The sequence below is a fragment of the Ursus maritimus genome, unplaced genomic scaffold, assembly GCF_017311325.1.
Source record: "Ursus maritimus isolate PB19 unplaced genomic scaffold, ASM1731132v1 scaffold_14, whole genome shotgun sequence".
Lineage (NCBI taxonomy): Eukaryota > Metazoa > Chordata > Mammalia > Carnivora > Ursidae > Ursus > Ursus maritimus.
The window spans coordinates 54616997-54638522 of NW_024423786.1; the positions used below are offsets into that span (position 1 = coordinate 54616997).

Here is a 21526-nt window from a genome sequence, read left to right on the forward strand (position 1 = left end):
AGGCCCTAAGGGGCGCCTCCTTCCCAGGCTTCCCTCACTTCCTCCTCTCCTACCTCCTGCAGCTCCAGTGACTCTAGCACCAGGCCTCCTCGCCCACTGCCGACTCCAGTTACCTGCTCCCAGCTGGGCAGCTCCAAGCGCTCAGCTCAGACACCCGATCAGCTCTGAGAGGGCAGCTGCCCAGGGGGCCGGGGATGGGCAGAGGGAGGAGACAGGCTGGCTGCGGGGCTGCCTGCTGGCCAACGAGGTCTGGCGGGAAGACACCAGCACTCCTCCACCACCCTCTGCTTCTCTTCCCGGCCTTTACACTTGCTGCTTCTCCACCAGGAACACCCCTCTGTACCCCATGTCGCTCCCAACCGGCTCACTCTCCCCATCTCATTGCTACTCACTCTTCGGATCTTTGCTACAACACCCCCTCCTCCAGGAAGCCTTCCCGGATGCACCCAGGCTGGGTCAGGTGCCTCGTCGTCCGAGCTCCCTATGGCCCCATGCCCTCATGGCACCTTAATCACACTAAGTCACCATCTCCCAGTCACCAGTCTGTGTCCACCTCTCGCCACAAGGTGCCGCCTTTGTTCTCCAGCGTCTCCCGGGCACGCCTGGTGCTCAACACCTCTGTTAAATGCATCCTCAAGGCCACCAGCCCCAGTGCCCTTGAGCACTCTCTTAGCAGTGCACCTGTCCTGCCGAGTGCAGCTTACCACCCGCCTGGATGACGTTTGGGTAATCCGGAGCTGCGTCCAAGACCCTACCTGGTGAGGCCCCACATTGCCCCCCTCCCCGCACACTTGCACGAGTGCCCTGCATTGGTGACTTTATAAACTTCTGAAATGTGCAGTGGAAAGAGCCCCGACTGGAAGCACGAGTCCTCTGTCCTCGTTAGGGATGCGGGGACCTCAATTTACTCATTTGCAAGAAGAAGAAAGGGGGCGCCGGTTGCTTGTGCCCCTCATTTTAGAGGTGATTGGAGAACTGTCCCGTAGGCGGCTGCCCCTGTTTCTCGCCACCCACCAACATCTCGAAGGAAGGGGGCTTCTCTTTGCCAGCAGTTGAGATGGCGCCTGAGGCGTCAGACAAGGCGCATGCGCCTTAGAGGCAGAGGCCGGGCGGGCTGGGTGGAACGCGACTCCTCCTCCCCCTCCCGTCCCGCCCCGTTTCCGGCGGAAGCGGCCTCAACAAGAGAAACTTTATTGTTCCCGTTGGGGCGGTGAGGATGTCGGTGAATTACGCGGCGGGACTGTCGCCGTACGCGGACAAGGGCAAGTGTGGCCTCCCCGAGGTGAGCTCGGCCCGGCGTCCCGAAGGCCGCCCCCATCGCCGCGTGCTGGGCGGGGCCGGACAGCAGCGGGGCATTGTGGGAATATCGGGAGGCACTGAGGCTAGACAATGGGAGGGACTTCCCAGGGAGGAGGGGGCGGGAAGTGACGCCCCCTGTGCTCCCTGGGACCCGGACGCCCCCAGCCCCGGGTTGGCGGGGCTGGACCGAGAGAGGCACCCGCGTCGCGGGAAGTCCTGAAGTTTTGATGGGGGAAGCGAGGGAACGCAATTGCGGGGACGCAAGGCTCCGCAGGGGTGAAGGCGAGGAGGTGGAAATAAACAGACTCGGAGCACAAATTAGGCCAGAGAGGTTTCCAGAGCGGAACCGCAGGGGCCGCACGTGCCCGGCTGGGGAGCTGCCACTTGATCCTGAGGGTGATGGAGAAGGGTTTTAAGTTGGATGGGCTTAGATATGTGTTGGAAACACCCCTTCTGCCACTGCAGGACTTGGGGTGAGTCACTTCCCTCTGGGTCCCCTCGCCCTTCTGTAAAATTGCCCCCATCCCCTAAAGGCTGGTCTGTGTGTTCTGAGGGAGGCATTTAATATGAGCCCTCAGAATCCCTCCCCTAGTCCGTCTCTTCTCCTCCAGCCTGTTAGTCGCTTGATTCCGCAAACATTTATTGAGCACCTACTGTGCACCAGGCATTTTCTCAGCTCTGGGACCACAGTGCGGAACAAGACATACAAAACCCCCTCATTCTAGCAGGGAGACAGACAAGGAGCAAGTAAATTTAAGAAGTCCGATGATGGTAAGCTTCAGGGAGAAGAGTGAATTGGGAAGTGGTGAGGAGAGCTGGGGCTGCATTGAAACCAGGGCTCAGGAGACATCACTGAGATCACTTTTGTTTTTTGTGTTTTTTTTTTTTTATCGTGGCAAAATACGCAACGTAAAATGTACCACATTAACCATTTCAAGTATACACTTCAGTGGCATAGAATACATTCACGCTGTTGTGCTACCACCCTCACCCTCCGTCTCCAGAACTTTCTATCTCCCCACATGGAAACTCTGTCCCCGGGAAGCACGGACCCCTGCCCCAGCCCTGGCTCCCACCAGCTCCTCTCTGTCTGTGCGGACGGGACTCCTCTGGGGACCTCCTGGGAGTGGGGTCCTGCAGGATGTGTCCTTCTGGGCCTGTCTCCTCTCGCTGAGCACAGTGCCCTCAGGGTCCCTCCACATCGTGGCAGGTGTCAGAGTCCCTTCCTTTCTAAGGTTGGATCGTGTTCCAGCGTGGGGATGGACCACATTGTGTTTATCCTTCATCCATTGATGGACCCTTGGGTTGATTCCACATTTTAGTGATTGTAAATGATGCTGCCGTGAACATGGGTGTGCAAAGGAGATGACTTTTGAGCCAAGCCCTAAAGGAGGTGAGGGAGGAGCCATGTGGGAGCATTCTAGGCAGAGGGTACAGCCTGTGCAAAGGTCCTGAGGCAGGACCAGGTCTGGTGTGCTGGAGGAATAGTGAAGAGGCATGTGTGACTGCAGCAGAGTGGGCGAGGGTGAGAGAGGGAGGAGGCTAGGGTAGGTCATGAGGGCCTTGGGGCCACTGGGAGGGCTTAGGCTTTTACCCCGAGGGATCTGGGAGCCCCAGAAGGCTGTGGGCAGAGGAGGGACATGAGGATAAGCTGCCTTTTCCCATTGGTGCTCCCCCCTGGGCAAGGCAGGAGCGTCCCAATCTGTGGCTAATGGCTTTGCCACTTGGAACACATTTCGACCTCTCCCTTCTGCTCTGTCCCCTGACAGATCTTCGACCCCCCTGAGGAGTTGGAGAGGAAGGTGTGGGAGCTGGCGCAGCTGGTCTGGCAGTCCTCCAACGTGGTGTTCCACACGGGTGCTGGCATCAGCACTGCCTCGGGCATCCCTGACTTCAGGTCTGTGGGCATGGAGGGCCAGCAGCTTCCCTGTCAGCTCACAGAGGCTTGGGCATCAGAACCCATCCTGCCGCCTTCCCCCTGAGGGTGTTGGGCCCTGGAAAGAGCCCGCCCTTGCAGACCGGTCCCTTCAAGTCAGACTCCACATTCCACTCACACCCCATTGGCTAGAGCATAGTCACCTGACCATACCTAGCTGCAAGGGATCCTGGGAAATGTAGTCTTTTGCCTGGGCTCACCATGCATGCCTAAATATTGCGGTTGTATTACCTTACACCCTGGGAAGATTGATATCACGGGCAATTAGCTCCACACTCACTTGCAAATATTTTTCTATCAGACTTGGTGTCAAGCAAGTGGCTTTACCATCCAGACCTAAGCCTCTCACCTATTCACAAGGGTGTGTGACCCAATAGTGTCTAAACTTCTCCCTGCTTGGGGCATCCTGTGTTAGACAGGAGTCTCCTTGCTGAAGCATCGGGGTCTCAAACTGGCACCCCCCCCCCCAGTGGTCCCTGTAGGCATTGAGTTTGCAACCCTGCCCCCTAAGACAGGCCTGTCGCATTTACGCTCCCTCCCTAGGCCTCATGGGCCCTTAGCCCAGACTTGCATCAGGAGAGCAGATTCCTGGTTCTGGGAGGAATGTTAGACTTCTAAGGCGTGACTGCCTCCCACCCCTCCTCCATAATCTGCCATGGCTCCCCACTGCCACACAGGAGAGTTCCAGGTACTTTGGGCTGGAAATCAAAGCCCTTCCTGACCTCGCCTTAGGATGTCTCTCCCACCTCAGCTCCCGCTGCTCCTACTGGAGCCCCCAGACCACTTCATTTCCCCAGCCTCACAGGCTATTGTCAGTCCCCTAGACCTCTGCTTACCCCTTCTGCCTGAACTGCTCTGCCCTTTCCTCGCGCAGTTGAAGAGACAGCTCAACCTCCTCCAGGAAGCCTTCCTGCATTCCCCATGCATAGACCCCACCACCTCCACTGGGCTCCTTCAGCTCCACAGGCTGCTGTGGAGGGTCTGTGGCCACTCGTGTCCTCCCTCCACAAGGTGGAGGACTGCTCGAGGGCAGGGCCCGGGTCCACTAGGACCCCCGCATCACCCAGCACAGGGCTAGGCTCAGTGCAGCAGCAGGAAATGTTGATTAGAATGAATAATTTTTTGCCCTCATGCACTACATTCTTCCTCCTCTCCCCTTACCCACCCCTTTGTCTCTCCCCTCTCTTTGTCTCGCTCGCTCTCTTTCTCTCTCTCTCTCTCGTTTCCCTGATTCTCTGTCTCTCTCTGTGTCTAACGCTCTGTCTCCTTTTCTGTACCCCTGTCTCCTTGAATGCTAAACTCTCCGTGTCTCTCCCCACCTGCTGCCTTCAGGGGCTGGCCCCCAAATTCGACACCACCTTCGAGAGCGCGCGGCCCACGCAGACCCACATGGCGCTGGTGCAGCTGGAGCGCGTGGGCCTCCTCCGCTTCCTGGTCAGCCAGAACGTGGACGGGCTGCACGTGCGCTCCGGTTTCCCCAGGTAACGCCAGCTTCCGGCCCCGCTCAGCGCGGGCAGGCCAGCGCTCTCCCTGGGCTTCGGTGTCCTCATCTGTAGGATGAACTTCTATGCCAGCCCCTCCGCCATGAGGCCCATGCGGCGATTTAGCGAGGCTGCAGGGAGAAGCACTTGGCGCCCCGTAGGGCTCTGCGGGCTGGAGCTGTCATCCACTGTCACTGCCTCCTGGGCACACCTCAAGAACCGGGGTCCCCTTTCCTGGTCCTAGGGGTGCTTCCAGCCCTGACCGCTCTGCTCTGGACCTCCGTCGGCCTGGAGTGTGGCCCTCAGCCACCAGCACCGCAGGCCACTCCAAAATCTTCCTCGGGGCAGGGGGAGGCCGGGAGGAAATTGGCCCCGGAAGAAGGGCGCTCACGGTTTAGACTTTGTAGTTGGGTTTTAATACTCCTCTTTCTGACTTTTAGCGTGAGTGTGAGCACTGTACTAGGGCCGAGAGACTGACCGGGTCTTACCCTTGGGTTGACGGATGAGAGCCGGGTCAGATGTCGACAGGAGTAGCCAACGCTTCGCAGGCGAGGGTTGAGGGAAAAGGACTTTTCTCTGCTTATAAAGCGGCATGAGGCCACTGTCCCCTCCTCTTTTGAAATGGGCCTGAGTCCCATTTTGGAGGAGGAAGCACTGATCCCCCCCAGCACCCACTGCGTGCAGACGGGAGCAAAATGGACCACACCCGACAGCTATTAACCCGGTGCCCCCTGCGTGCCACACCCTGTTCTAGACGCAGGATGCTGGGTGCACCGGGCAGAAGCTCGCCCTCCTGCGACTTAGGCTCTAGTGGCGAGGAAACAGAAGATAAATTAGCAAATTGCATTCTAGGTCAGGCAGCGATCACTGCCAGGGAACGAAAGGGGAAGGTAGGGCGGGAGAGGCGGCCTGTACCAGGCCAGGGAGGCTGTGACATTGGAGTGGGAACTGAGGGAGGTGACAGAGGGAGCCAGGGGAAGAGCCTTCCAGGCCTGATCATTACTCCCCCAAATATCTCAAAAGTTAGGCACTTTTGTCCCATTTCTCAGATGGGGCCTGAGGCACAGAGGGGTTAAGGGACCTGCTCAACGTCACACAGCTGGGAACCAACAGAGCAGGGAGTTGACCCCACGTCCTTGCCTCCAAAGCTCGCGCCTCCGGGCCACCCATCGCTTCACGTTCTTCCTTTGCAAACTGGGCGTCGGGATTCCTGTCCTTCCGACCTGGTGACATTCGGAGGTTCCAACATGATTGTGGATGGATTTTATGAGCGGAATGGGCTGTCCGTGACAAAGCTGGGGTTAACCGGAAGGGTTAATGGTCGCTCAGGCCCAGAGAGGTTGGGCCGTCTGGGTAAGGTTGTACAACACGTGCGTGGTGCTGTCAGCAGCCAGAGGCACCAGAAGGAGGGAGTCCGTTGATCGTCTGGTTGAGGGCTTAGGGAAGGCTTCCTGGAGGAGGTGAGCTCAGTGCTCAGCGTGGCCTCAGGAACCAGAACCCTGTACCGTGGCGAAGCGTCTCCCTTCTCTTCCCACAGGGACAAGCTGGCGGAGCTCCACGGAAACATGTTCGTAGAGGAGTGTGTCAAGTGTAAGACGTGAGTGCCACGGGAGGGTGGGGGCAGGGCACAAAGTGTGGGCAGCCCAGGGGCCAGCCCTGTTTTCTGTCACCTCCCAAGTCGGGCTCTGCATTAGGGCCTTGTGAGTCTCCTCTGACGTGGCCAGAGACCCAGGCTGGATGGGGCCGGGGGCACGTGTTCCTCCTGTGGAGGCGTGTTCCTCTCCTGCACCCCTGTAACAGACGACCACGAGCTGAACAGCTTAAAACGGAAATGTGTCATCTCAGTCTGGAAGCTAGAAGTCCGACATCAGTTGTGGGCAGGGCTGGGCTCCCACCGAACCCTGCAGGGGAGGTTCCTTCCTGCCTCTTCATGTCTTCTGGAAGCTTCTCACAGTCCTTGGGGCTTCCTCACACCTCCCTCTGCCTGGCTTGTAAGGACACCAGTCCTATGAGATGAGGGCCAGCCTCCTCCAGGATGATCTCATCTTAACTCATTACGTCTGCAATGATCCTATTTCCAAATGTGGTCACACTCTAAAGTATTGGGGGTTGGGACCCCAACATACCTTTTGGGGGGACACACAACGGAGTGTGACACAGGTGTGTCTGCCCACTCTGGGAAGGCTGAGCCAGAGCCCTTCCCGGGGCTGGGGCTGTCCGCATGGGTCTCCTCCTGCTGTCTGGGCAGCCGCCCAGGTGGGGCCCCACGTCAAAAAAAATTGTCCCCAAACTTATTTTGAAAAATTTCAAATCTGCAGAAAACTGATAAGAATCATATGATAAACCCAAACTTCACCTAGACCAGGGCTCAGCAAGCTTTTTCTGGAAAGGGCCAGATGGTAGAACATTTTCAGCTTTGTGGCCCAGACAGTCTGGTCAGGACGACGGGCTCTGCTGTGGCGGCGTGAGAGCCGCCGTGGACGACACAGGAAGGCATGGGCGTGGCCGTGTGCCAATAAAACTTTATTCACAAAGACAGGAGGCTGAGGGCCAGATTGGATCCACAGGGCCGTAGTTCGCCGATCCCAGTGTGGTTTTCACAGTCGTTCCTATCTTGTTAGTCGTTGCCGTGCTGTTGAGGTGTCAGTGTCCACCCCCCAGGCCCGAGGGACGTGTGTCTCCCAGGAGCTCTTGTCCTCGGCCGCAGCGCGTCCGTGGTACAGGCCGGGACGCGGAAGACCATGTAGACCACCCCGGCCCTCACCTGGCTTCCGGTGCGTCCGTGCTTTCCGTTTGTGTCCTGGTCCGAGAGCCAGCCTGGGCTCGCACTCTGCATGTCGTCATCGGGTCTCTCTAGTCCCCTTTGTCTGGAACACTTTCCAGTCTTCTCTGTTTCCATGCCCCTGGTGTTGGGGTGCAGCCGGCTGGCTGTCTAGTGGAAGCCCCCGTAGCCCCTGCTCTGGGTTTGTGGGATGTTTCCTGATGCTTAGATTCTGGCTGTGTGGCCCCCACTTCCCTGGGAGAACAGCTCCCCCAGAAGAGCAAGAGCCACCCAGCTCAGGCTGCAGGGGAGCAGGGGGTGGGCTGACCCGGCCCCACGGCCCCCCCCCCTTCCTCCCCCAACACAGGCAGTATGTCCGGGACACCGTCGTGGGCAGCATGGGCCTCAAGGCCACGGGCCGGCTCTGCACTGTGGCCAAGGCAAGGGGGCTGCGGGCCTGCAGGTGAGTGACATCTCGCCGCACCCGGGCTCCAGGGGAGGGTGCGCGGCCCCGTGCTGATCCCCCCACCCCTCCACTGCAGGGGGGAGCTGAGAGATACCATCCTGGACTGGGAGGACGCCCTGCCTGACCGGGACCTCACTCTCGCTGATGAGGCCAGCAGGTCTGATGCTCAGATGAGCCTGGATTGGGCAGGTGGGGACACAGGCAGAAGCACAACCAGCTCTGGCCCCGGGGCCGTCAGGAGGGCTTCCTGAAAGAGGTGCCTGCCCCTGCTGTGGGCCTCATTGTCCTCTTAATAACAGCAGCTACTCACACACCCTGCAGCGTGCGTGTGTGACAGGCAGGGAAACTGAGGCTTCAGCACGTGGACTCCTGTCCAGTGCTACCAGCCAGCAAGTGACTGAGCCGGGATAGAACCCGAGTCCCAAAGCCTCGAAGGTCCTGCCCACATCAACAACTCTGCTTTTGCCAGTGGGGGCGGGGGTGGGGGAGAGATGGCAGAAGGAAAGCAGCAGGGGCAGCACTCAGGGCAGCTCGAAGCTGGGCGGCCCTGGAGAGCAGAGGTGGTCGGTGAGCTGACCTCCCGGGCTGGGCGTGCTGCAGGAGCACAGGGTGGGTCATGAGACAATGGGTCTTGAGCCGGGGGGGTTGGAGGCCTCCCCGACCTCGTGGGGCAGGAGGACGGCTGCAGAGACCCTTGTGCAGGGCGAGAAGGCGCTCTGTCTGACTCTGCCTTCCCGACGCAGAAACGCAGACCTGTCCATCACACTGGGCACCTCCCTGCAAATCCGGCCGAGCGGGAACCTGCCGCTTGCCACCAAGCGCCGAGGAGGCCGACTGGTCATTGTCAACCTTCAGCCCACGAAGCATGTAGGTTCTGAGCCCACCCTGACATACTCCCTGCCCCAGCCTCCCTCCCCTCCTGACCTCCGCCTCGGTCTGACCTGTCTTTGCCCCGCAGGACCGCCACGCCGACCTGCGAATCCATGGCTATGTGGACGAGGTCATGACCAGGCTCATGAAGCACCTGGGCCTGGAGATTCCCGCCTGGGATGGCCCCCACGTGCTGGAGAGGGCGCTGCCCCCCCTGCCCCGCCCGCCCGCGCCCAAGCTGGAGCCCAAGGAGGAGGCCCCCACCCAGCTCAATGGCCCAGCACCCGCCAGCCCCAAGCCGGAGCCCTTCTCGGAGCCCTGCACCCAGCACAACGGCTCCGGGCCCGCCAGCCCCAAGAGGGAGCGGCTGGACAGTCCTGCACCGCGCAGGCCCCCCAAAAGGGTGAAGGCCGAGGTGGCCCCCAGCTGACCAGGGGCCCTGGGGCGGGTGGGGCTTTTTGTAGAAACCATGGATTCATCTTTTCTTACTGGTCTCACTTTGTTACTCGTACCTGCCCATGGGGGTGGGGGAGCGACCTCAGGGTGCTGATTGCTGGGCTCCAGGCCCAAGGGCAGGCTCACCCTCCACTGCCTCTCTCTCTAGCTCTGGGGGCCTCTGGTGCGGGCCTGGGGAGGAACATTTTCACCCTGGACGCTGACCTTGGATCTGACACCCCAGGCACCGGCTCCTCCGGCTCCTCCGCTGGCCCCTGACTCAGGATGTTCTGGGGAGGTGTGGCCAGGCCCTCCCTAGTTCCCAGCAACAGGAGTTAACTCTCTCTGCCCTGGGCCCTCACACTCCCCATCCCCTGCCTCCCCAAAATCGCCTTCACAGTCCCTCCAGAAGGTATGGGGGGGCAGAGCCACCGTTCAGGGGCCAGACCTTGTGGTGGCACAGACCATCTGGGTTTGCACTGCCTTTGGGGCTAGAGGGAGGAAGAGGTGTGTCCACCTGGGTGCCTCCAGACTTCCAGAGAAGTCTTCAATGCAATAAAAGCAGACATTCTTGCATCTGAGTCTGTGTTTGACGTTCATAACCTTGTGCCAGGTCCTAGTCCCGAGGAGGAGGGGTTGGTTGGGCAGGACCACAAGGTCCCCTTGCTCCTGTGGAGCCTGCGTGGGCCTCCCTGCAACCCAGGCCTGGGGTGAAGGAGGAGGGGCAGTCCCACAGCGTTCCTGGAGCCCTCAGTGTGTGGTGAGGTGCCTGTGTGCGTGGTTTCTAAATACTTGCCCTCCACGACTAGGCTGTGAGCCCCCTGAGGCTAGAGGCCGTGGCCTTTGGACTGGTTCGCAGCCCCTGGCACCTGCTCAGAGCGGGTGGGGAGTCACCACGCATTAGGAGAGCGCAAGCACAGCCGGGTTCCAGCCAGGTCCCTTCGCTTCCCATGCCTCAGTCTCCCCATCCAGAAAACGAGCAGGGTAGGCTGTGCAGCCCCCCAGGAAGGCAGGTCCCCAGACCTTCCATGGACACCCCTGGGACCCCCAGACACCTCGTGGTCCAGGCGTGCCCTGCGCGCTGCTCGTGGACGCTCTCCAAGGTGCTGAAGGCACTCGTGGGGCCTGGCAGGCCTCCCTTCCAGCCTGGGGGCACCTCCTTCCCCCATCCAGGCTGGCCCCAGCCCATCTTTCCTGGAGTTGAGGAGCCCGAGACTGCTTCAGCCCCCACCCTACGCTGCTCTGTGTCAGCCGTGTTCTGTCAAAATACTTTATTAAGGATCTCTGCAATCTTAGAAAAGAGGGGTGGCTGTGGGCCAGCATCCTCACAGCCTCAGCCAGTTTCTCTTCCCTGTGTGCAAGGGTCAGGGAGGAGTCCCAGGGCAGGGAGCTGTTGAGGCATGGTATGTGTGTGTGTGTCTGTCTGTCTGTCTGGGTCTGTGGATCATTCTGTATGTGCCTGTTCCTTTGCCTGAGTCTGTGTATTTCTTGGGTTTCGTGGCCCTGTGGTTGCCCTGTGTGTTCTGTGTGTATCTGGGTCCGTGAGTTTGTGTGTCTCCATCCTGACTCTTCCGCCAGGTCTGACTTCTCACCCTATGCCCATCGCTGTCCACAGAAGGGCCCCTAAGCACAGGGGTCTGCGGGCATATGAGGGTAGCGCTCACAGCTCCTCCCCTGCTGCCTCCAAGCCCACCCGCCCAGAGCTGAGCGCTGGCTCAGGTGCAGTCCAGCCCAGCAGGGTGGCCCCGTTCTGCTTCTCCATCGAGTTGTCCGAGACGAGCGTCGAGTTGTCCTGGATGAGTGTCGAATTGTTCCGGGAGAGTGTCGAGTTGTCCGGGACCAGAGTGGAGTTGTCTGGGGTCAGGGTCGAGTTGTCCAGCCCCTTCGTCAAGTTGTCCAGAGCCGACATGCCCTGAGATTCCCAGTCCGCTATGGGGCTGCCTGGAGACCTTTCCTGGGATATGCCATCCTTGGACCGTGGTCCTGGGGCTTCGGAGCCTGGTGTGGCGTCGGGGGCCACGCGGGAGGCAGCGTCGTTGTGCAAAGTTCTGGAGAAAACTGAGCAAGGGTTGGAGGATCATGAGGGATGGGGTGGGGGACTGGTGTCCCTCTGTTCCCTAGCCCCAGCCTCAGGAAGAAGCGGCAAGGGGTCCCCCCATCCCCCAGAGGCCCAGTATAAGGCCTTGGGGAAACAAGGGGATTGTGCCCATGGTGCAGCCCAGAGGACTTTTGAGGACAGAGAGTCCCTAGCCCACTTACCTCGAACAGGTGCGTAGTCTCCGGTGTTCTCGGCTTTTTTGGCGACGAAAGGGCTAATGGAGGGCAGGACGATGAGGGCAAAGGAGAGCAGCAGGACCTGGCAGAGATGGGGGAGGTCACCCCATCCCTCCCCCCCACCCCGTGAGCAAAGAAACCGAGGCCCAGAAGATGGGATCGTGCTTTAATTGGGGCTCAGCTCCCCGCACAGACCGCCTTTGCCAAGGCCAAGGACCCCCTTTATCCTGGGGACTAGGACTTACCGCTACGCAGGTGCCCGTCTGGGCCGACTTGCTGGTGGACTGGACCACAATGGCCTGGAGTTTCTTCAGCTGCTCCAAGAGGGACCTTAGTGGGAATGGAAGGATCTTGGCTCAGCCCCATGGGGCTGTGATGTGATTCCCATCCATTTCTGGGGTCTCCCAGCCTGGCTGATGTCTGATCCCTCACAGCCCCATTGGTCTTTAGAGTCTCAAACTCTCCCTCTTTACTCAGTAAATCTCCCTGAACACCCCACCCCCTTGCACCGACTCACTTCTCTGCCACCCCACCTCCCTGATCCAGGCTGCCATCATCTCTCACTAAAATGCCAGCCCCAGCCTCTACTCTGGCCCCCCCAAGGTCCCTCCTGCCCCCCTAGGGTTCATGCTCCAAGCACTAACCAGATAGCACTTTTCAAATGTAAGATGGCACTTTTCTCTCCACCCTCCCCAGGCTCCCACCCCCCTCGGGTAAAAGCCCAAGTCCACCTCGTGGCCCCCAAGGCTCTGCCTGACCTGCCCCGTCACCCCCTGCCCTCCCCTCCTCCCTCTCCCCCCCTCGCCCACTCTGCTCCAGCCACACGTGCCCATGTGCTTTTTCTCCAACACACCAGACCTGGTCCCATCCCAGGATCTTTGCACATGCTGGTTTCCTCTGTACCAAGGACACTATTCCCCCAGGTCTTCTTGTAGCTGGTTCTTTCTCATCCATCAGGTCTCATCTCAAAAGTCACCTTATGTGACCTCCCTGCCCAGAACAGCCCCCACTCGCTCTCCAATGCCTTCACTCGGCTTCACTCTTCCCCTCAGTGACAGTCACTATGTGAAAATAATCTTGCATGTATTTTCATTTGGCTTGAGTATGTCTCCTATTAGACCACGAGTTCTCTAAGTCAGGAGACTGTTTGTTTACTGTTTTGGTTCCAGTGCCCAGAACAATGCCTGGCACAGACAAGGGGCTAAAGAAATGCTGAGTAGATGACTGCACCTGTTAGCCAGACACACACAGTTCCAGTGTGGCATGCCGTGTTTCTAGCCACTTCCTCCACCGGAAACCCCTCTCCCCAAGTCCAAGTGCCCTCCTCTATGCAGCCTGCCCCCTTTCTAGGTGGAGCCCTTACCCCCTGCTCTGCTTTGCCATTACAGAGGCTGTCCCCCACATTGTCCACCTCTCCTGCAAGGGACTCTGGGGACCAGCTCTCCCCTGTCCTTTGCCACAGCTGGACCAAGACTCACAGGTTCTGCTTCTCGAGATGCAACACCTTCCTCTGAAGCTCCTGGTTCTGGGCAGTGCAGGCTGACATCCTGCAGGGACAATGTCACAGTGACCTTCAGAATATGCCTGTCACCAACCGGCCCAGCTGACCCTCCCCTGTGAGGCCTCACTTTACAGGCGGGGAACCCAAGGCCAGATACGGGATGTCACTCATCCAAAGTCACCTGGCCGGTCTGTGGACAGGGCCAGAATTTGAACCATCTGCCTGGCTCCTAGATCCCATGTCTGAATTGGTGTGGGGGCTTCATTCTGGTCTGTGCCCCCAGGACTGGGAATGGAATGCCAAACTTGGGCAGGGATGCTTCCAGAAGACCAAGGAGTAGGATGACCGGGAGTCCAAGGAGAACCAAGCCACAATCCTCACCCTCCGCTTGAGCTCGAGCCACTCTACTCTTTGCAGTAATGCCTATTCGAGGGGCGCATGGGTGGCTCAGTCGGTTAAGCGTCTGCCTTCAGCTCAGGTCATGATCCCAGGGTCCTGCTTCTCCCTCTCCCTCTGCCCCACCCTCCCTGCTTGTGCTTACATGCACTCTCTCTGTGTGATAAATAAATAAAATCTTAAAAAAAAAAAAAAGAAATGCAAGAACTAGAATACAAAAATATAGGCGGGTGAGCAGAAAAGCCAGAAAGCCATTCTCTGGCAAGAATAAGTAAATAAATAATTTTCTGGCAAGATGAATCAAGAAGATGAAGGAGAAAGAAAAGGCTCAAATGAACAGCATAAGTTTCTTAAAATGGGTAGGACCGCCGATAATGCAGAGCTTAGCAAAATAATAAGAGACAACTGCGAACCATTTTATGGCGAGACATTTGTAATGGACAACTTCCCAGAAATGTAGCCCATCCCAAAACTGACTTGGGAAGACACAGAATATCCAGACAGACCTGTAACACTCCGTCAAGTCAGTCCCGGGTGAGGAAGTGAGCGTGCCCACCTGTTACATTTCTGTTAAAGAAGAAAGAGGAGCCTGTCCCCTGATGCGAGTTAAGAGAGAGGTGATTGGATGAAACTGGGGTCACAGTTTTTCAGCTGAGGAAGTTCCGAGGGGAATGATGTTCCCTCTGTCCTTCCCAACACACACATTTAAGGAAGCCGTGATGTCTGAGCACCAGGGACGCTCGGACCAGGGGAGGAAGCACCCCATCTTCAGGCAGAGAGCCAGAACAAGATGGGTCATACATTCTCCTCCCTCCTTCATATTCTAGGGGCTAAAGGGACCCCGAGACCGAGCCCTCTGCCATCTCTAGGCATCTTTCCGTCCTTGCAAGTCACGTGAAAAATGACCTCACCCCAAGAGCGAAAAAAAACCTCTCATTTTGTCAAGCCCCCCAAACTGGGACCTTCATCACTTTGCACCCCTCTCCCTGGCCTCTGTCCCCCTCCCCCACCCCAAGTGTGGCATCCCAGGCCCCCAGGCTTACCGAGTTTCCAGGCCATCAATATATTCCTTCTTCTTTTTCCGGCTTTCTTGGGCAGACTGTTTGTTCCGGATTTTCCGGCGGATTTTTTTCAGGACTCGCTCCTCATACTGCACAGTGACATGGGGAGAAGGGTTCACTCGGTTGTCTGACCCCTGCTCTCTTCCCGTGGTAGCCCTCCCAGACCCAGGGACCTGGGGAAAGATTCCAGGTGACTCCCTCTAAATTCTTGCAGAGTCTGCAGGGAGGGTCCTGGGTCCTGAAGTTTTCCCCGGACCCCAATCCCAGTGAGGAACTGGCTACCAGACTTTGCACACTAGTGCGATGGCGCCACCTTCCGGCAACGCCTGGGAACAGCGCCTTTCCCGGGCTGGTACTGAGACTAAGGAGTCTTTCCAGTGGGAATGGCAAACCCAGTTTGAGTTGAGTGAAATAGGGTTTTTTTTTTTAGGGGAGGGGCTGCGGCGAGCTAGTTGCATGTGGAGATGTGGGAGTATGGGGGCCATAGTCACGGGATTCTTGAAAACTCCCGGCCAGAGAAACGTTAGCAATCAATTCGAACATTCATCAACTGCAGCCCAGCCCAGTCGAAGCCTGTCTGCAGGAGTACCCGGCCGGCAGGACACCCCTGCTGTGAGCTCTGGCCTGCAAGCAGCTATGATGGAGCGTGAAAGGCACAAGGAAGGCTCCCCGCGCCCGAGCCTCCGCTGCCTTGAAGCCCACCCTTGGCTCCCGGATGTCAAGCCCTGCCTACCGAGTTGGCCTTTAGCATGAATTTCCCGGCTTCAGCGACAGACACGGCCTGACATTCTAGCGCTGGAGGCCCACAGGTGAGACTCCTGGGCAGGTAGCTGCAGGAAAGGGGGCGGGGCCCGGAGCCCCGGCTCACCTTGGTGAGGGGCAGCTGGGTGGGCAGGGTGAGGCCTTCTTTGGCCAGAAGCTTCTTCTCGTCCTCTGTCAGCACCAGCTCCTGGCCGTGCTCAGCCCCGGGGCACAGCAGGTGGGGGGCCGCCAGGTGATGCTGCTGCTGTGGGAAACATAGGGACATGGCGCTGGGGGCAGGAAAACCCACAGCCTCTAGGAATGAAGCTAGCACCAGATTTGAGAAAATATTGATTCGTCTGCTGTAGGGTCCGCATGGGCACTGGGGCTCATGAGAGCCAGCACCAGCCCTCTGAGCCGGGAACTGATCCTACAGATACTCGCACGCGTGGACAAAAGATCAGAGGCACAGGCTTTTCATCTGTTTAACGAATAGTCACTTGATAGCCGTGTATTGAGCACCTACTAGGTGCCCGGCCCTGTTCTGGGCTCTGAAAATGCACTGCGGTGCTGGCCGTAAGAGCAAAGAGCTGGACATAGTGGGGATACCCAACAAATAGGGGACAGATCAAATAAGGCATGAGCGGGGTGTGCCCAACGGGGAGTACTACACAGCTGTGAAAAAGACGGGGCTTCCCCCCCCCCCGTATCATCATATAAAGCAGTCACCACGATAAACTCTCGTTAAAAAATAAAGGGACGGGGCGCCTGGGTGGCGCAGGCGTTAAGCGTCTGCCTTCGGCTCAGGGCGTGATCCCGGCGTTATGGGATCGAGCCCCACATCAGGCTCCTCCGCTGGGAGCCTGCTTCTTCCTCTCCCACTCCCCCTGCTTGTGTTCCCTCTCTCACTGGCTGTCTGTCTCTGTCAAATAAATAAATAAAATCTTAAAAAAAAAATAAAGGGACAAAAACAGTGTTAAGGGTGGGATGCTACTTATTATATTAAACTTAAAAAAAAAAAAAAAGAAGGAATCCCTTTGGCAGGAGTCCTTGGAACCTGTGTGGGAAGGGAGGTGTCTGGCATCGGCAATGAGGGAGAAGACCCCCCCCCCCATGCCTGTTTGTGCCTTTGGAACTCGGGCTGTGTGCATGCATTCGCCTATTTTAAAAAAGTGTTTAATTAAATTTAAATTCTGAAAGATAAACATTAGAAATGTCATCTGAGTGCCGAAGTCTTAGAAATGTCACTGTGTGGAACGGTGGACCCCGGAATAAATGTGCAGATTGGGGCAGCCTGTCAGTCCTGTGAATCAGTCCCCACTACCCAGAATTGCAGGCCACTGATCAGCCCAACTGCTTCCTCATCTGTGAAATGGGGGCACTAATTGCGTCATCAGCTCTGGTTTATGGGTACTCAAATCCCTTGGAAAGACAGATGGCCCTGGGTTGGTGTGCAATGCGCCTATAGGCCAGCCCAGGGATCGAGCCAGCGGCCGTTGTGGGACTTAAGGCAAATTGCTGACCCTCTCTGTGCCCATTTCCTCAAGGGTAAAATTAATGTAACAAGAGCCCCAATCTTTAGCATTACCGTGAATTAAAAGATGATACATCGAAAGCATTTAGAAGAATGTCTGGCCTGTAGTGGATGCTTGGTTTTAGCTTTTTTTTTTTTTTTAATTATTATTACTACTGGAAAGTGCCCTCCCCTGTGTGTGACTCAGTCTCCCGATCTCTGAAATGGAGGCACTGGGGCCCCATGAAGCCCTCTGAGCCCCGATGTTCGGTCGGTGGGGGTGGGGGGGTCGGGCGGCTCACCAGGTCCGCGGCGCCGCTGCCGGAGAGGAGGAGATCTTTCACAGTGAGGTTGCAGGATGGGGGTGGGTCCGCCATCTCAACCTGCTCCTCAGAACAGAGGCTCGGGCTCCACATTTCTGACCAGGGCAGACGGGGACAAACACAGAGAAACGTCAGGTGGGGGCCCCTGAGCTCCCAGCTTTTACCTGCCGCCTACAGAAAGACTCCCAGGATTGACCACAATGTGCTAGGGATTTGGGGCACAGCTTGGGGCCCCCAGGCCTGGGTTGAAGGCGATGGCCCCAGCTGCTGCCTCAGGCTTCTCGCTGAGGGAAATTGGGAACCAGAATCCTCAGGACACTGCTGAGGGACCCACTGCCAACCGAGGAGGGAGCAGCACTTATTGCCTAGGAGACTAGGTCTGCTGCCGGATCGGCCTTATCTCCCCCTGGGGGCAGGGAGCAGGTCTAACGCACCCCAGGTTCCCTCCCACCTGGCACGTACAGGCAGGCTGCTCTCCAGAACAGACTTCGGGGTGACAGCTCTCGGTTTCTATCCTGACGGGGCAGAGCTGTGTGACCTTGGTTCAGTGACTAAACCTCTCTGAGTCTCAGTTTTGTCAATTCTCCAATGAATCTATTAAGAGCTACCACCTTGTTGCAAGGCTCAAGGGGACAAAGGATGCCCTGCTGGGGGGGGGGGTGTCTTCTGCATAAGGCTAGTTTCCCCCAGATCAGGAAGAGCGTCCCGAGGCCCAGGGTCCCATGACCTCACACACTTTCATCGAGCATCTCTATGATCCAGGCACGGGAAGTTCAAAGATGAGGTTGACAGCGTGGCATCTGGGGCGGGAGCCAGCCTGCCAGGGTTACAGCCCAGCTCAGTGGCTCTGACTCATTCCTAAACCTCACGGGGACTCCATTTCACCATCCAGGGAATGGGCCCATGACAGCATCTATTTCAAAGGGTGGGTATGTGCGCACGGCGCCTGGAACGAGGTGAGGGCAATGAGCGAAGATTCAGGGCCTACCCAGGTCTATGGCCACAGAGGCCTCCAGCACTTGGGCCACCGGTCCAGGGGGACTGGCGAGGCAGGCGGGTCCAGGATGATAGGGGGGGCAGAGCCCTTTGCCTGTCTCCATGGTCTGGCAGCCGGTGGGGGTGGCGGATGTCCCGCTGCGTGGAGGGGTGTCCTGGGTATCGGAGGGCAGGTCTTCAGAGATGCCACTGTCACTGGCTGCAGGGGACCAGATCGGGGAGCTGGGCACCGAGTCTCCAGAAGCCAGGATGGAGTTCAGGAAATCGTCAGAGTCTGGGCCTGGCAGGACCTGCTAGGACAGAGAGGAAGGGGAGGGAATTAGAAGCGCTACGCTTTATTCTGGATTGCTGAGTGACTCCGAGCAAGCCATGGATCCTCTCTGGGCCTCGCTTGTCCTTTCTGCAAGACGGAAGGGCTCATGCTCCTTCCTCCCGGGTCGTCGGAGCCTGAACACTATCATACGGCATGGGGTACACCCCACGAGGCTTGAACTCAACCCCAAACTGCTGTGTGACCCTGGGCAAGTTACTGCCCCTCTCTGGGCCTCAGTTTCCTCACCTCTAAGAAGAAGCTAATGTCACCTACCCCTTAGGGTAGCTGAGACATGCGACACAATGATGTGCTTTGCTGAAATTGAGCTCTGTGAGCCCCACACGCTGCACCGAGTGGAGCTCTGGCTCTGTGGCCCAGCGCGTCCTCACCTGGTCCTCGACGTGGTCCCAGGCCTCACCCAGCTCCACATGTCTCAGGATGCCGTCCTGCTGATCAAACAGGAGATCCAGGAGCTCCAGGCTGCCAATGGGGTCCATGGGACCAGTGGAGGAAGCCATCTGGGGCAAGGAGGGGATAGGCATGAGGATCACACTGCCCCCTCTCCTCCCACCTCCCATCTGCACGCCACCCCGAGGTCCATGTGGCTCACACTCACCCCCCCAGCCCCCCGGCCAGCCCACCCTGCCCCTGGGGCTTCCGTCTCCAGATGGGCTGTGGAGCTGACACAGGCCCTCCCAGGGCCTGCGAGCTAATTTCTTTAAAAGTGCCAGACGGGCGCATGCGTGGGGGTGAGCAGCCTGGTCAACCGCTATGTGGCTGATGAAACCAGCCCCCTCTTACCCTCCCATCCTGCCCAAGTGCCCCCTCCTGGAGCAAAGACAAGAGCAGCCCCAGGATGGAGGCACGAGTTTGGCCATTCTGTGCTCTCTCTGGGCCTCAGTCTTCCCATCTGTACAACAGGGGGCTGTGAGGCTCCTTCCAACGCTGGGAGCCTGGGGAGGGTTTCCTGGGCCTTGACCTCCTTCCCCCACGGACCTGGGCAGGGCTCACCTTTCCAGCTGCCAAATCCCCATTCATGAGGCCAGCCAGCTCTGCCTCCAGACGCTTTCCGAACCTGCCCCGGGCTGGAGCCTCACCCCACCACCAGGACGCCCCGGCTCCGCTCCGCTCCTCTCTGAGGCTCTGTAACCACCCCCAAAAGATGCTGAAATAGTATCGGGAGCTCACAGCCCGTCCCTGGGTGCTGATTGGGGGACAGGCAAGATGGACAGGGTTAAGGGCCAGTGACACCAGGGCAGGCTGGGGGAAGGGAGGGAAGACCGTTATCTTGATGTTTTGTGCTTTTCTAGCCGGCAATGGGCAAAGGCCAAAGTCTGGGGTGCCTCAGCTCTGCCATGACCTCTCCCCTACTTTCAGGGACTGTTTCTCCTCTGAGTCCCAGGATGTGGGTCTCCAGGAGAGCCCAGGGCCCCTGGCTGGGTCCCATCCATTCTCAAGATGAAACAAACCCAAGAGGAACAGCCCAGGCCTTTGCTGAAGCCGCCCCCTCTGCCAGAAACTCCCTTCCCTCAGGAGCCGGCAACCCCCTACCTACCCTCCAAGCCCTCCACAAGCAAACCTAAGCAGCAATCAGTTCCTTCTAGAATCTTCTATTGTTCGTTTATTCACCGAATACTGATTGAGCCAAACTTGGTCTCACCCCAGGGCCTTTGCACTTGCTGTTCTGCCTGCCAGGAGCTGCCCTCCCTCCCACCTCTGATTCTGTCATTCTTTGTATATTCAGCCCAGATGGCTGAGAGGCTATGTGTGACCGCCCCCTCCTGGGGGGGGCAGCCCCACAGCTTTTTGTGACATCACTGTTTACGGGAACCCCTCACTGTTTGACATTGTCTTGTTCCTTTACCTGTTTTCCTCTTCACTCATTTCTCTCCTTCCTACCCCAGGGCCTAATGGGCTAGAATGGAGTTTCCTTTGTTTTCTGCGGGGGTCCCCTGTCTCTAGGCAGTGGCTGGACACAGCAGCGGTGCTCAACCAATCCTTGCTCATCGAGCCCACCACCGTTTTAGGGGCTAGGGATAAAGCGCTGAGCAAGCTAGACCATAATCACATAAATAAATCAAGACACTGATAAATGAGTAAATGCTACCAAGAAACTGCGTGTGATCACAGTGGAAGGCAACCAAAGGCTGGAAAAGCCTCCTTGAAGAAGGTGAGCTTTTTTTTTTTTTTTAAGTAAGCTCTACGCCTAATGTGGGGCTTGAACTCACAACCCCAAGATCAAGAGCCATATGCTCTACCCGCTGAGCCAGCCAGGTGCCCCTTACGATTGATGAAAAAGAGCCAGCCATGGGAAGATCTAGGGGAAGCGTGTTGCAGGCTGAAGAAACAGCACATGCAAAGGTCCTGGGATCAGGACCCAGTCTGGCATGTTGAAGGAACAGTGAGGAGGCCCCTGTGCCTGGAGCAGAGAGAGGGGGCTGGAGAGAGGGAGAAGGAAGGGCAGGCAGGGGAAGGGGCGTGGCCAAACTCGTTCAGGGTCTTGGGGGGGGGCAGAGCAGGCAAGGAGTTTGGTTTGCACTAAATACAGCAGGAAGCGGTTGGGAGCGTAGTGAGTGCAGAAGAGCTGAATCCAGCCTTCTGTGTGTGGGGCACGATGCTGGGTGCCAGCCTCACAGCCGTCAGGAGAACACCTCCTCACCTTCAAGAAGTTCCCATCCCGCTGTGTTTTTCTCAGGGGACCCGTCACCACGCAGTCACGTAACAGACATTTAATGAGGGGCCACAGTGTGCCACGTCTGGTGCGGTACTTGTCTCTGACGGGGACACACATGACAGCGGCTGCGCCCCGGGGGCACCCTGGACCACGTCTGGGAGATGTCTGTGGCTGTCGGACTGGGGGAGCTCCCGGCATGGAGGGGGTGGGGCCGGGGGCGCCTCCGCCCCAGAGAGCGATCCAGCCGAGGCAGGGGTCACTGTCCCCTCTCACGCTCAGCCTCCCCATCCTCCTTGCTTCCTCTGTAACTACCCTGTGCTGGATTTTTAAGGGCTTTGTTTGGCTTGGCTTGCCTTTCGTGATCCCAGCCATAATATTTATTCAGCCTTTGCCGTGGAAGCTCTTTCCCAGGCAGGCACAGCAGGTGTTGGCAGTAGGTGAGCTTTGACTTCTGCTTCTCCCTGCCTCCGCTGCCCCCTCCTTGCT

General features: G+C 58.0%; 2 protein-coding genes across 2 annotated transcripts; one reads left to right on the top strand and one right to left on the bottom strand.

The window, feature by feature from the left end:
• The first annotated feature begins 1188 nt into the window (after positions 1 to 1188).
• Positions 1189 to 9824, top strand: SIRT6 (sirtuin 6). The gene is made up of 7 exons (XM_040629579.1): positions 1189 to 1282; positions 3069 to 3196; positions 6254 to 6313; positions 7845 to 7940; positions 8020 to 8100; positions 8687 to 8810; positions 8902 to 9824. Exons 1-7 carry the CDS (start codon positions 1217 to 1219, stop codon positions 9241 to 9243), a joined length of 897 nt encoding a protein of 298 aa, XP_040485513.1. The 5' UTR covers positions 1189 to 1216; the 3' UTR covers positions 9244 to 9824.
• A 700-nt stretch (positions 9825 to 10524) lies between these two features.
• On the bottom strand, positions 10525 to 18905 carry CREB3L3 (cAMP responsive element binding protein 3 like 3). Its single transcript, XM_008711254.1, has 9 exons — positions 18756 to 18905; positions 18046 to 18346; positions 17037 to 17152; positions 15349 to 15486; positions 14463 to 14569; positions 13001 to 13069; positions 11768 to 11852; positions 11508 to 11604; positions 10525 to 11306 (listed from the first exon to the last, which is right to left on the bottom strand). Exons 1-9 carry the CDS (start codon positions 18882 to 18884, stop codon positions 10909 to 10911), a joined length of 1440 nt encoding a protein of 479 aa, XP_008709476.1. The 5' UTR covers positions 18885 to 18905; the 3' UTR covers positions 10525 to 10908.
• Between the last annotated feature and the right edge of the window lie 2621 nt (positions 18906 to 21526).